Source organism: Melozone crissalis, unplaced genomic scaffold (assembly GCF_028551555.1).
Source record: "Melozone crissalis strain CALT ecotype California unplaced genomic scaffold, PUWL_Pcris_2 ptg000013l_1, whole genome shotgun sequence".
Taxonomy (NCBI): domain Eukaryota; kingdom Metazoa; phylum Chordata; class Aves; order Passeriformes; family Passerellidae; genus Melozone; species Melozone crissalis.
Genome location: NW_026535791.1, coordinates 9,874,015 through 9,887,942, shown reverse-complemented (window position 1 = coordinate 9,887,942; position 13,928 = coordinate 9,874,015). Strand labels below are relative to the sequence as shown.

Sequence of the window (13,928 nt, the reverse complement as noted above, 5' to 3'; positions counted from 1 at the left end):
GGAGCATTTAGAAAGCCTTTATCATACAAATCAGTCTTAGGCATCCCTAAAAGGAAGCATCCCATTACTCACTTAGTGTATCTCATTGCACTAAATGAGTAATGGGATGCTTGACACAAGAAAAGGTATTGAAAATTAATTCAGCATAAAATCTCCATGTATATGAATCCCTCACTGTCCTGTGGTAGATTTGATGATTCAAGAGGATGGTTCAGTTTTCTTTGGATGGGGACAGCTCCGATCTGACAGGCAGTCAATGAACAATGATGCTGCCCTGTGACACCTTTCCTCTGGACCAGATTGACATAAGTGGAAAGACAGACTTGCAGCTGCACAGTTCTTCAACTGCTCAAGGACAATGAGAGATATAATAAGAATGTACTCTTAGGTAAGTGTTGTGTTTCCATCTTCCTAAAATTCAGATTTTGTTCTGCGATAATAGAAGGAAGTAGACAACATAATGGGCCTCAGAGCTACACAGACAGTGCTGGCTTGGGAATCCCATCCAATCTTCTGCCCAAACAGGAGAGCACAGCTACCAGCACATCTCCCAGTGTCCACACCGGCCTGATGGTGCTGCTCTCACAGACTATCAAAAATACAGGATAGGTGAGATGCACTCGACTGTACTTCTCTATACAGAGCTTCAGCACATGACATTTATTTTGACATAGACAACTTGTTCAGCACTGTCTTAACAAACACTCCCTGTGCCAATTTTCTGCCCTGAGGGATTTGGTTTTAAAGAAGTTTAATCAGATTTGTCCACCTAAATGATCTGTTCACCTTTTAAAAGTTGACCATTTAAAACAAAATCAAGTATATTATTCTACAATTTTTGCCAATTATGTTTTCACATATATTCTTATTCACTGAAAAGTAACCTATTTTTGCTTAATTTAAATTAATTTTCTATAACAAGACCTTGAAACACAAAATTTCCTTCTAGTCAGAGCTGGCTGTTTTAGCACAGGAAGAAAAACCCATACAAATTTAACAAAAGAAAAAAGAACAGAATTTTTTTTAAAGAAAAACCAAAGATTTTACTCACTTATTGGTCCAGAACTGTTTATACAAAGTTTTTCAAGTTCTTTTTTAAAGAACAATTTGCACAATGCTAAACACAATAAATCCCCACAGAACAAGTTGTATAAATACAAAAAGCAGAACATGTAAAAATCCACAGGACTAACAAATACTGCTGAAGAGATATTATTTAGTGGATCAAACTGCTGCAATATAAAAGTAGTACTTGATAATAAGCACCTAACCCATTTGGATAACCTCTATTCAGAAATGTGGCTTAATACAAAACGATTTTTATAAATAAAACACTGGATTTAACATTTACATAATATAGTGTTTGGATTCTTAACCCAATAAATTGCAAGTTCATTTTAATTGGTTGAAAACCTGTGAAGTCAAGCACTGCAGCTGATTAGAGATCTGTTGTCTTAATAAAAGAATTTTAACTATACCTTTTTGAGAAGAAAGAGACTAGATTTTTAATTATTTACTATTTTGAGTTAAAAACTTTATAATTTAATTTAGTCACTTAAAAATTAGTGGTATTCTAAACTGTAATTAAGTTATATTTCACATATAAGAAGTTAGTAATTTCAAATAACTCCATGTAACAAGGTCCAACTCTCAGTTTCATACTTTTCACCTGATACTTTTTAAAGTTTTTTGCCATTTATCACTTTAGGAACTTTTAAGTGCAAATTCTTTTACATGCTATGCACAATGTAGCATTTCAAACCTACTTAACTTGCAGGTAATAGTGATCACCTACTTGTACTTTTCTGAACTGCTGGATTGACTTCTTGATGGCATGTTGTCTTTGCCTTTAGTGAAAGATTCTACAGGACAAAAATCTCTCATATCCCTGAGCAATTGCTGTTAGCTAATGCCACTGGACTGACTCAGCTTCAGAACTTTGTTTCACAATGCCCACAGAAAGTAACTGACTTCCATCAATGATTGTCATCAAAGACTGACTTAACTGTAAAGGTTTATATAGAAAAATGTTAATTTATTATAATTTTGGTAGAAATGGGTGTACAGCTAAACACTGCTACCATAAACAAGTTTTTATTAACAAATTAAATATTAAAAATTAAATATTAAAATTAAGGTTTAAGAATAATTGGAAAAGACTTCTCCAGATGCCAAAGGAAACATCCCCATAACAGATCACGCAGCCAGTGCTACATTGAGTAAGAGGGTAGCATTGATTACATGAGCTCAACTGGGAATTCTGGAAAAAATCATGGACTAGCCAGAAGGCAAAGATTTTGGAGCATTGCAGAGAAGACTTGTGCACAAGAAGCACCCACACACAACCCGTTATCAGAAGGTGAAAGAGGCTATGCCCTATTTAGTGATGGATCCTGTTGTGTGGCAGGAAACCATCAGAGGTGAACAAGTCATTGAGGCTGCTGAAGGAGAAGGCAAGTGAAGCCAGTTTGCAGAGGTCAAAGCCATCTGAACTAGCCAGAAAGACTGCTGAATGAGAAAAGTGACTTGCCTCTATCTCTATCCTGACTCCTGGATGGTGGCTAATGACCTATGGAGGGGGCTGCAAAAATGGAAGAGGACCAATTGGCAATGCAAAGATAAACCCATCTGGGCTGCACTGCACCTGCACTGGGGCAGGACATCAGTGCACAGGTTGAAAACTTGACTGGAAATGTGTATCAGGGAGATGTTCACATGCCCAAAACCCACTCCACTGAAGAACAGGTAGATAAGGCTGCCAAAACTGAATTAACTTAGGTACACTTGGACTGGGAGTGGAAGGGTGAGCCATTTATAACTTGATGGGGTCATGAAACATCAGCTGCAACGAACAGATGTGCTCATCAACGAGGGACTGACCTGACCATGGAGGCCATTGCACAGATCATTCATGAATGAGAAGCATGTGCTGCAATCAACCAAGCCACTGAAGTAAACTTTCCCTGGAATAGAGAGCAGCAGCTGGGTTTCCCGTATGGTGAGGCCTGGCAAACTGGACCATTGCCATAAACACACCAAACATATGTACATACTCACCATGGCAACAACTGGATGGCTGGCAACATACCCTGTAAACCACTGCCACTGCTCAAGACACCATCTCAGATCTTGAGAGACACATTTTGTGGCAACATGGTACCGAGCGAGAATTGAATCAGACAATGGGACTACTTTTCAAAACAACCTAATAAACTCTTGGGCAAAAAAAAACATGGCATTGAGTGGACATCACAGCCGTTATCATCCATAAGACAAGGGGTTGTGTGGTATAACAGAATCACATAGCCTGCTGAAGACTGTGTTAAGTGTTAGGTAATGAGGCATGGAAGGATTGGGATGTAAATTTAACAGAAGCCATTTGGCTGGTTAACACCAGATCTGCAAACCTCCCTGGTACTGTCCAAACAAAACCCCTACACACTGGGGGAGGAGATAAGGTCCCCATACTATACATGGGAAGTGACTAGGAAAACTGGGGTGGATTTCTCTCCCTACAGGAACAAGCAAACCCATTTATGTGATTGTCTTTGCTCAAATACCTGGGTGTACTTGGTGAGTAATGTAGAAGGATGGGAAGACCGGTGTGTGCTCCATGGAGATTTGACCCTGGGGGGAAAACAATTTGTGTTGTAAGTTGTTGGACATCTGAAGGGGTGGAGGATGCTCTTAAGATAGGAAAATAATACCTATCTGTGAAAGGACAGGGGACAGCACTAATGAAAATTTATAAATTTGTATGTCCAGCCAAAGTCAACCCATCACAGCCCCTCTGCTCTGGTGAAAATGCCATCTGGTGGACTGCATCCAGTTCTGGAACCCACAACATAGGAAGGACATCCACCTGTTACAGCAAATCCAGAGATGGGTCACAAGCTGATTAGAGGGATGGAAGACCTCTCCTATGAAGAAAGGCCGAGAGAATTGGGATTGTCCAGCCTAGAAAAGCAGTGGCTTCATGGTGACCTAATTGCAGCCTTCTAATACTTGAAGTGAGCCTACAGGAAAGATGTGAGAGGGACTTTTTAGAAGGACATGTAGGGACAGAGTAAGGGAATAAGGGTTCACACTAAGAGTAGATTTAGATTAGATATTAGGAAGAAATTCTTTACTGTGAAGGTCGTCAGGCACTGGAACAGGTTGCTCAGAGAATCTAGGTATGTATACCCCCTCCCTGGGAAGTGTTCAAGGCCAGGCTGGACAGAGCTCTGAGTAAGCTGGTCTTATGAAAGGTATCCCTGTCCAGAGCAGGGGAGTTGGAACTTGATGACCTTTCAAGATCCCTTCCAACTGTTGAGGAACACATCTGGTGCAGGTAGTTGACTTATAAGCTGCAGTTATAGATGCAGACTGAGATGCAAATTGAGCTCTGGGTAGGAGCAATGACAGGAGGCAGTGAACTGCCAACTCTTTGTGTAACAAAAGGCATGAAGGCGAGTGGCCAGCCAGGTGAATGGACACAGTGACGTGGCAGGAATGGAAGACTCAGAAGGGAAGATTCAGGAGGAAGAGCCTTACACTGTGATGGTATAAAAGCCCAGGAGTTCCTTTGTCTGGGATCCCTCCTTGGAGGCACCAGCCCAGGCTGTTTCTGTGTTATTACACTGTTAATAAATTGCTTTATGGAACAAGGTTCTCAAGACCTGGGGTCAAACCAGTAAGGAAACCTGGTCTGACTGCAAGCCAGGTGTGCAGGGAGTCGGGGGGGGCACCTGTCAGATCACTGGAGCTACCCGCAGTGAAGGAGCTTTGGTCCCAGAAGCTGAAGTCTCTGGCACTGGGAGAGTGACTGTCAGAGAGTCCTGTGAATGGTCAGACTGGGAATTTTCCGTAACACAACCCAGACCATTCTATGATTTGCTCACAAGTCTGCAGACACCCAAGCAGCTCAAAACCTCAAAAGTGCAAACAGGAAACAAATACATAACAACAGCAACTTCCATTTTTGTTTAAACACTGAGATTCTTTGTATTTATACAAAATACAGATCCTGTCCCTCCTTCAGCACCAGACTCATCTGCAGATCATTGATCTTTCCTCATTACCCAGGTGCTCCTTGAAACTGTTGCTGCCTTTGTTCCAAAGCTTGTTGACTTAACAGTTGCTGTTGTTTCTGTAGAAACTGCACTACTTCTGGGCTTCTGAGTAGGGACTGCAAGAGAGAGAAAGTGAACTTTATTTTACAAAACTCACATACGTTAAATAGCTACCACAGTAATATTTTTCCGTTACACTAATTCACACATTACCCACTGCTGTTGCTTAATATCATAAAAACCCTGTAAGTATAGCAAACAGGAGTAATTTATTGACATACTATAACCAAAACATCTTTCAGTTGTGCTTCAGTTCTACAGCTGTGCTTCAATTGAGCTAATTTCTACATTTCTCACTGCAGATCACTCAAAACTAGTTTAACAAATGAATAAAATATTGTAATCCTGCAGCAAAGCTCATGTGCCTGTCAGAGTTCAAGCATCAGGACTATGCCCATAACACATATTTTAGTTTTAGGCAGTCCTGTGAGGAGCAGGGAGTTGGACTCAATGATCCAATTCAAGATAGTCTATGGTTCTCACTGATTGTCCAGAATTTCCCAACATTTCAAAACAGAAGTCCATCCATAGGGAATGACTTAAAAAACTCCTCAGCATTCAAACAAAAGACAAAGTATCTAGAAGTATTTGCATTTGGCTCCTGGCTTGAATAGCTGCAGACTGTAATCCAACTCTAGTTGTTCACTCTTATTCCTGCATGGTGGCAGCACAAGTGATTGTAAGGTAAAATGGCAAATCAGGCTGGGAATTGATTCCTTCCAAAAATTATTACAGGAAAAGGGTTATTTTTCAGCTGAATGAATTCCTTAAATGCTTGCTCATTATGCATGGTTACTTCAGTGATATAACCAAAGAGGTACTGCAACTGCAAGGCAGAGGAGAAAGAGAGAAGCAAGAACCAGATCAAGGAGGATCTGAATTTCAGGAATACTGGAAGGAATCCTGAGTTCTTAAGGAGCCTTGACATAATTAGTGCAAAAGCTCTGAAAATCTATTAAAAGAGCTTCTGGTTGCTGTACGTCTATAAAAAAAATAATGTTTAATTCATAAGATACCTTTCAAATTTAATTAAAAGCCATGTTTATAGAAACAGCCAGGAAAGGGGACAGCAAGCCAGTAAGAGGGCATGAAGAACAAGAGAATATATGAAAATTACTTCATAGTTCATTACTTGTTTGTGTCATGAAAACTGAAGAGCTATGAATACTCCTCTGAGTTTTAGACACAATCACTAAAAAAGCGCTATTATTGAGAAAGAATTATCAAGAAATACATCTAGGTAGTTGTATACCTAAGACTGACATGATGTTTGTTTTAAAGCTTTCCAAATTTCTGAACAAGCACTACAGCACTATAATGAGGATTGTTAAATTGCATTAATTGCACAAGTAACAGAGGAAGAGAAACAGTCCCATAGCTTTTGAAGAATAGAGACTGCAAAAACATGCAACAAAGAAAGTTGCAGTGAAGAAGCTGTAGGTACTGAATAATTTCCCTACACTGGGCTTAACTTGTTAAAGGAGAAACCAGCGTTTAAAAAACTTTACAAGACTCACCATTCATGCAGTCTGCAAATATTATAAATCACACTGTTTGCTTAGAGTTTGCTTTATCAACACACATATACACAACTTTAAGTTTGATATGATACATCTACAATTTCTAAAACACACCACAGTAAACCTTACATGAGACCAATAAAGTCCATTCATTGTTCTACCCAAGGCTTTGCTTGAACAAGCTAAAACCATCTCAGTTACACTGTAGGCACTATTTACCCTAAAGAAACCACCCCATCTGTTACTACCAGAACTTCAGATCATTAAATTCAGTCATCTTAGTATTCTTCACAGAGAGACTGAAGCACACATCTCTGAAGCATGTTTCAAATTTGAAATTATGCACTTGCAGTGCATGCTTATTAAACTGATTTTCTTTTTTCACAATGGTGGCAGGTAAACACTGTTACATTGCCTTTACTTATTTGAATTCAAAACCTCTCAAAAACAAGACTTACCAGCCTCTTCTTATTCAATACTTGTTCTAAAAGAGTAGGTCTTGCTGGGCGATCTCCAATGGATCCTGTTCTCTGCTTTGTGACAGACACTGAACCTTCAGCACTATCCTGCACACAACAGAAAACAAAAACAAAAAACAAGGGAGGTCAGACAATGAACTCTGATACAGTCATACACAGAAAACCCCAAGAGTAAAGAACATTTGCCTCCTTAATCTGAAGAGCAAAGTAACAGCACAGGAATGGAAATCTGTCTATTCAAGACCTGGCCTCTTCTTTCCACCTCCTTTCACTATTTCACCAGCAAGGGTGAAGCAATGCATCTTCAGAGTTAGTCTTCTATAGTGCAAAACTGAACAGGTTACTAGGGCTAGTTAAGGGCTTCAATTTATTTGACTGCGTTTCTTAAAAATGAAGTAATTCACAACAGGTCAGCCTCCAGCTTGTGGAAATGAATGATATTTACCATTTGTAATTGGGCAGGAATGACAATAATCCTTGTAGTACCAAAATGTACTTCAGAACACTATGATGAACGCACCGAAGCCACAGGCTTCTTTTTTCCCCCCAGGTTTATTCTGTTCCCTGTACAGTCATCTGAATTAGACATACTAGTACAATGTGGCTCTACAATCTGCTCTAAAGAAAATATGAAAGGTTTGGAAAATTTCAACCAATGCTGAATCCTATGTGTATTACATTCAAAACTTACTGATATTTCCATCTACCTGAAAGAGTTCAAAAGCAGGAACAATAAAAAGCTATCCCAGTACCTTTCACTTCTATCCACTCCACAGAAGTGAAAAATGAAACTTCTAGTAGGAACTTTTACTGAAAATGGCCTCAATAAACATCACTGTAAAAAAGTAAGCTTAGCACTAAATACCCTGCTTGTTCCTGCAACTTCAGGCCCTAATTTCCTTACACTCAAAGCAATCTCCACTTGCACAAACTGGGAAAAGAAAACCCACCCTCTTCCAACATGCAATAATCACTATTTCATGCTACAGATCAAAAAGTTTTAACCCATCACTACATGAAATGCAGCATTTTTACCCTTCTCCCATACTGTCCCCTTTCCTAAACTAGCACAAGTATCTGTGTAGACACATCATGAATTGAGCAAGATGAACTATCAGGGAAGGAAGAGAGAAGAGGGAAAGTCATGCTGGTATATAAATCTAGAATTCATTCTCCTTTTCAATAATGTGTGCTCTCTTATTGAAATGAGAAGTAGCTACTAGAATTAGAAAAGGCTCACAAAACAGCATGGATGATAATAGTGTGTAACTTTTTCACTGGAAACAAGCATGCCATGCCTTTTCAATGTGAGAAGGAAAAAAACTCAGACTAAGTATCACAAACACAAGAGGAACTGTTCTAATGTAAACACTACCTGGCAAATTAGCTTGACACTAACAAGATTCAAAAACAAGGTGAATATTCACACCAGGTAGCAGACCTGAAAAAACCACCAGAATGTAACAGAGCCACAGAGCTTACAAGGGTTCAACAAAAATCCAAAATACTATATGCAACACTTATCAATTATAGTTACAGAATACATCAGGAAAACCTCAGCGAGTCCTTTGAACTGGAAGAGAAGATGAGAGAACATTCCCTAGCAGCAACATGTACACTTCCCTTTTTAAAAGCACCTGCCTCGTGGCTTTTACAGACATACCAAAGATGATTCTTTCGTGTGACACCCAGCATGGTTACTATTATATTTACATGAAGAAAAATGGAAACAGGAAAAGATTTTGGTGGCCAGTTTGCAGTTAGATCAGTTCCCACTCACACTACTCCGGACACAGCTGCGATGACATAAAAGGGTGGCTTTTAGCAGGAGCTCCGGGTAAGATTTTTTTCTTCTTCTGACAATCACTATTTCACACCTACCCCTTTGAGCACAAACAACTCAGCACCTTCCAGTGTAAAACTATTTCCCTTTTTCTGTTTCATCTAAATACAAGATCTGAAACACTAACTCTGTACAAGAGACCATCACAGAAGGGCCCTAGCTGAGTCACAAACTGTAGGAAAAAGAGTATTTAAAAAAATGTACATTACCATTAGTTTTCCCACTGATAGTATTTCCCCATCTAAACAATACACATTAGCTTATACAAGTTAATTATGAACTAGCCGTGGTGGAAATATTTACCTGCATTTAATATCAAAGTAAAAACCAAAAAGCATCCTGAAGAACCTACACAACTGACTTTTGTACACCTGATACCCAAAGCCTTTGTGACTTTAAAACCCACACTTCAGCACCAGCTGAGAAACAAGCCTGACATATCTCTTAGTCTATACTTTCCTACCACAGGAAAAAAAGCCACGCTGCAAGTGAAGCATCTTCCAGCGATATTTTTTCTCCTGGAACCTGGTATAGCTGTAAGCTTCCACAAATTACGCCAGAACTGAAAACAAACGGAGTTTGCTCCGGCAAACAGGAAGAAGAGCGAGCTGCAGGACGGCCCTGAACTTCTGCCCTTTCCTCTGGCCGTCTGACAGATCCCTACAGCCCCCAGGCAGCCCCAGCTCCGAGGGACCAGCGGCACCCGAGGGTGTCCGGGCCGGGCCCCGCCGCCCCCGCCTCACCTCGGCCCGCGGGCCGCCCCCCGCGGCTGCCGCCCCGCCGCCCCCCAGGGCCTGGTCGCTCTTCTTGCGCTTGTACTTGTCCTTGTAGATCTTGTTGCGGTGCCGCTTGCACATCCAGGGCTTGCGCTGCTTCACCACCTGCGTGGTGGTCTCGCTGCAGCCCTCGTACGTGCAGCTCTTGCACTCGCCGCCCGCCGCCGCCTCGCCGCCCGCAGCCCCCGGCGCCGCCGCCGCCTCCTCCTCCTCCAGCTCCTCCAGGCTGGCCGCGCTCTCGCCGCCCGCCGCCTCCACCTCCACCTCCTCCTCGCCCACCTCGATCTCGCCGGGGGCCCCCAGCTCGTAGAACACCATGAGGCCGCCGCTAGCGGAGGGCGGCAGCTGCGGGTCGGCGCTCGGCTGCAGCACCACCCCCGCCGCCCCGGCCGCCGCCTCCTCGCCGCCGCCGGGCTGCATCACGAGCAGCGTCAGCTGCTGCTGCTGCGGCGGCGACGAGGAGGAGGAAGAGGCGGAGGAGGCGGGAGCGGCGGCGGGGCTGCCCTGCAGGGCGGGGGTGCCCGGCCCGGCCCGGCCGGTCCCTGAGCGAGCGCGCCGCTCCCGCGCCTCCGCCGCACCGCCCGCGCGCATGCGCTGTGCGCACGGCGCAAGCGCCCCGGCCTGCTCAGGGGCGGGGCCCCTGTAATGGCGGCACCGCCCCCGGGGCGCTGTGGGGAAATTTGCGTCGGGGCTGTAGCGGCACCGCTGGTGTGAAGCGTTTGAGGCCGTGTTAGAGCCACCAGTGTGGCTTGGCCCCGGGTGGTAAATGCTCGTGATCGAAAGGAGCGTGGAAGTCGGAGGGTCTGCAAGCAATTAGAAAGTTATATTAGTATATTGCGCGCTTGGCGTGGGAATTGGTTTGTTAGCCCCTGACTTACTGTGTAATCACGCGGCAGTGGGTTTGGATATAGGGGCCGGGTGAAAGGGAAGAGCGAAACATTGTAAAAAATGCGTACTTTATGATTGGCTTTTCGCAAATATTGAAATTAATGTTATATGTGTTGTGTCAGAAATTAATGCTGTATTACTTCTCTTAAGTAGTATGTTAAATATAGTTTTAGATTATAACAAAATGTTAAAATAAAAACTATGCAATGTAGGATACTTTTTCTCTAAAGAATGGACTCGCACCGAGATAGCAGCCACAGGACACCTAAGTCTTTCAGAGAAAGAGAAGTTATTGCTCCATTATCAGGAGAAATGAACTTCTTCCCATTTCGCTCAGGCAAGATGATGCCACTAGGATTATGAGGAAGAAGCTGACACTGGCCAGACAGAATCCTTTGAATGGAATTTATGTATCATGTATGAGGTGTATGAATATGCAACAGGCTATTGCTTTAAAGGGTTAATCCTCTATTAACGGGTGTCCTTTTTCAGGCTTATGCTGCCCAGAAAAAGGTACCCTGACGTCTGTAACTCTTTGTTTCTATTGTCTCATATTGTCCTAATTCAAATTGTCCAAATTATTATTACTCTATGTGTATTACTATTTTTATAATAATTTTGTTGAACAACTATTAAACTATTAAAATTTTAAAAACAAGTGATTGGCGTTTTTCACAAGATGAATTAGAGGGGGTGAGGGGTCAGAGAGAGGAAAAGAAAATTAAGAAATGAGAGAAAAGAGAAAAATGAGGTGCTACCCAGGTTTGGAGGGGGTACCTTTTCATGGGCAGGCTTCTCGCTTTCTATGCAAATTAATTATCATGCACAGTCTGCTCTTTCAGATCTTTTGGGAAATAGCTCAGAGAGCTTTGTGAAAAACGCCAACCACTTGTTTTTAAAATGTTAAAAGTTTAATAGTAATAAAATGGTTATAAAAATAGCTATATAATTAAAGTAATAATAATTTGGACAATTTGGAATAGGACAATATGAGATAAGAAAAGCAAAGAGTTACAGACAGTCCAGGTACCTCTCTCTGGGCAGCAGAAGCCTGAAAAAGGACACCTGTTAACAGAGGATTACCCCTTAAAAGCAATAGCCTGTTGCATATTCCTACACCTCATACATGATGCCAAAATTCCATTCAAACTAAGGATTCTGTTTGGTCAGTGTCAACTTCTTCCTCTGAATCCTAACAGCGTCTTCAGGGCTGAGCAAGACGGAAAGGACTCGATAAGAGACCTATAAATTATTTTTCTCTGAAAGATTTAGGTGTCCTGTAGGTGCTATTTCGATGTGAGTCCTCTCTTTAAAAAAGGTATCTTAGATAGCATAGTTTCTATTTTAACATGATGTTATAACCTAAAACTATATTTAACACACTACTTAAGAAAATTAATGCAGCATGACTTTCTAACATAACACATATAATATTAATTTTAATGTTTGTGAAAAGCCAATCATAAAATACGCATTTTTCACAGGTTCAAGGAACTTTGATGGTCTTGATCTCCTCCCACAGCCCATGCTCACATCTTGCCCTCATTCCCATGCTTGTGTGATACTGTGTTGGGCTTATCTCCAGGAACTACAACAAGGCTGTTAGTCCAGGAAGAGTGCTGCCCTCCCTCTGCATGGCCCCTGTCTCCAGCCACATCTTCTCCTTTCTCACAGAGCATTGACACCAGCAATCCTCATCTGTTAGTGCAAACAATCCTTGGTTGGCTCCATTGCTATCCAGCTATCGTTTTTGAGACATACACATTATCCTGTCATCTTCTGGGATTCTACACCCTGTCAGCCTGCTCAGCCTCCTGACCTGCTGGGCTCATGTGATGGCTGTCCAGATCCAAGCTTTCCTGCTGCTGAGCTTTGCAAGCGCTGTCTCCAGGCTGTACTTGCGTCCTTGCTCTTCATCCACTGTCACTTGAGAGTGCAGATACAGGGATGCAGTTTGGCTTCTCCCACTTAGCCTTTTTGCTGCCTCTAGTGACAGCCCGTGTGGCTGTCAGCATGCTGCTCCTTGCCCTTTCTTCCTTTGGATGTCAGTTCTCTCCTTGGGTTACTTCTGCATGGCTGCGGAGAAGTCCCACTGACTTCCATCTGCTTGATCACCTGCTGTTGGCCCCTCTTTATTTGTCTTAGCTCCTTTCCGTGGGTTCTTGCCTTTCTCACTGCACACAGCAGTTCATCCCACGTTAAAGAACCCTGCTGACTCCATTTATTTCCTGTCAATTGCCGTAGCTCCCTTTTCCTGTCACTAAGACAAATGATTACGGTGTTCGCAGTTGTAGCCATTCTGTTTCGCCCTCAATCTTGTCATAATACATTTCTCTCTCATTTGTCAAAATAGTTAATGATGGTATAGTCCTAGAAAAATTGCAGTGAACTGAGTAACTCTGTCCTCATTGCCTTCGACCAAGCAGTCATGGGTGAGGTGATCTCCAGCTCCAGGGTTTAAACAGGAATTACAGCCTGTTTTTGTCAGTTAAGGCTTACTCTCCCCACATCTGCTTCGGTGTTTTTCATCTCTGTTACAGCCATGCTAGGACAACTTGAATGAACCTTTCTTTAGGACTCAGCCTTGATCTGTGTCAGTAGTGAAAAATACAAAAATTACATATTATCACTGTCATATTTTCTGGAAAAATCCCTTCACCAGGATTTTTTCTCCTGGGAAACTGAGAAGCCTCAGAGAAAAAGGAAAACTATATTATCTCATTTGTTTCTCCTGTGTTTTGCTGCTTTGAAATGTGGTTGGAGATTGTTTATCCAACATGTGAATTGTTTTGACTTAATGACCAATCATGGTCAGGCTGTGGTGGACCCTGGAAGGGAAAGTCACAGGTTTTTCAGTAGTATCTTGTTAAACCTTCTGTCTGTATCCTTCCTCTATGTTTTAGTATAGTATTCTTTAATATAATATAAAATAACATAATAAATTAGCCTTTTAAGAACATGGGGTCAGATTCATCAATTCCTCCTCCATCCGGGGAGCTCAGAAAATACCACACACATAGCTTTGTTTTTGTCCCGCTTCTTAACTATTTTGATGTCAACACAAAATGTTTGGGGTTTTTTTCACATTATAGGCCCATTCAAATAATTTTTGTTTATTTCTTTTGCTTTGAATGCATCTTGAAAGAATGTCTTCCTAAAATTCTAAGTTCTCCCCACATTATTTAAAATAAAAATCCAAAGTAATAATGGATCAAAATAAATCACATTTTTCTACACGCCCTGCATGTATATACATGATAACTAATTAAAAGAAATAGGAAACTGATAACCTTTAAATTCTAGGAAGA

General features: G+C 41.8%; 1 protein-coding gene across 1 annotated transcript in view; it reads right to left on the bottom strand.

Moving 5' to 3' along the window:
• Nucleotides 1-4,938: 4,938 nt before the first annotated feature.
• The window catches only part of RFXAP (regulatory factor X associated protein), a 33,824-nt gene continuing 24,834 nt past the window's right edge, over nt 4,939-13,928 (bottom strand). Inside the window, exons 2-5 of the mRNA XM_054271844.1 lie at nt 10,311-10,535; nt 9,700-10,241; nt 7,093-7,200; nt 4,939-5,170 (exon numbers count right to left, since the gene is read on the bottom strand). Coding sequence (XP_054127819.1) covers nt 5,060-5,170; nt 7,093-7,200; nt 9,700-10,241; nt 10,311-10,535 — 986 coding nt within the window. The 3' untranslated portion in view covers nt 4,939-5,059. The remainder of the gene's footprint in view (nt 5,171-7,092; nt 7,201-9,699; nt 10,242-10,310; nt 10,536-13,928) is intronic.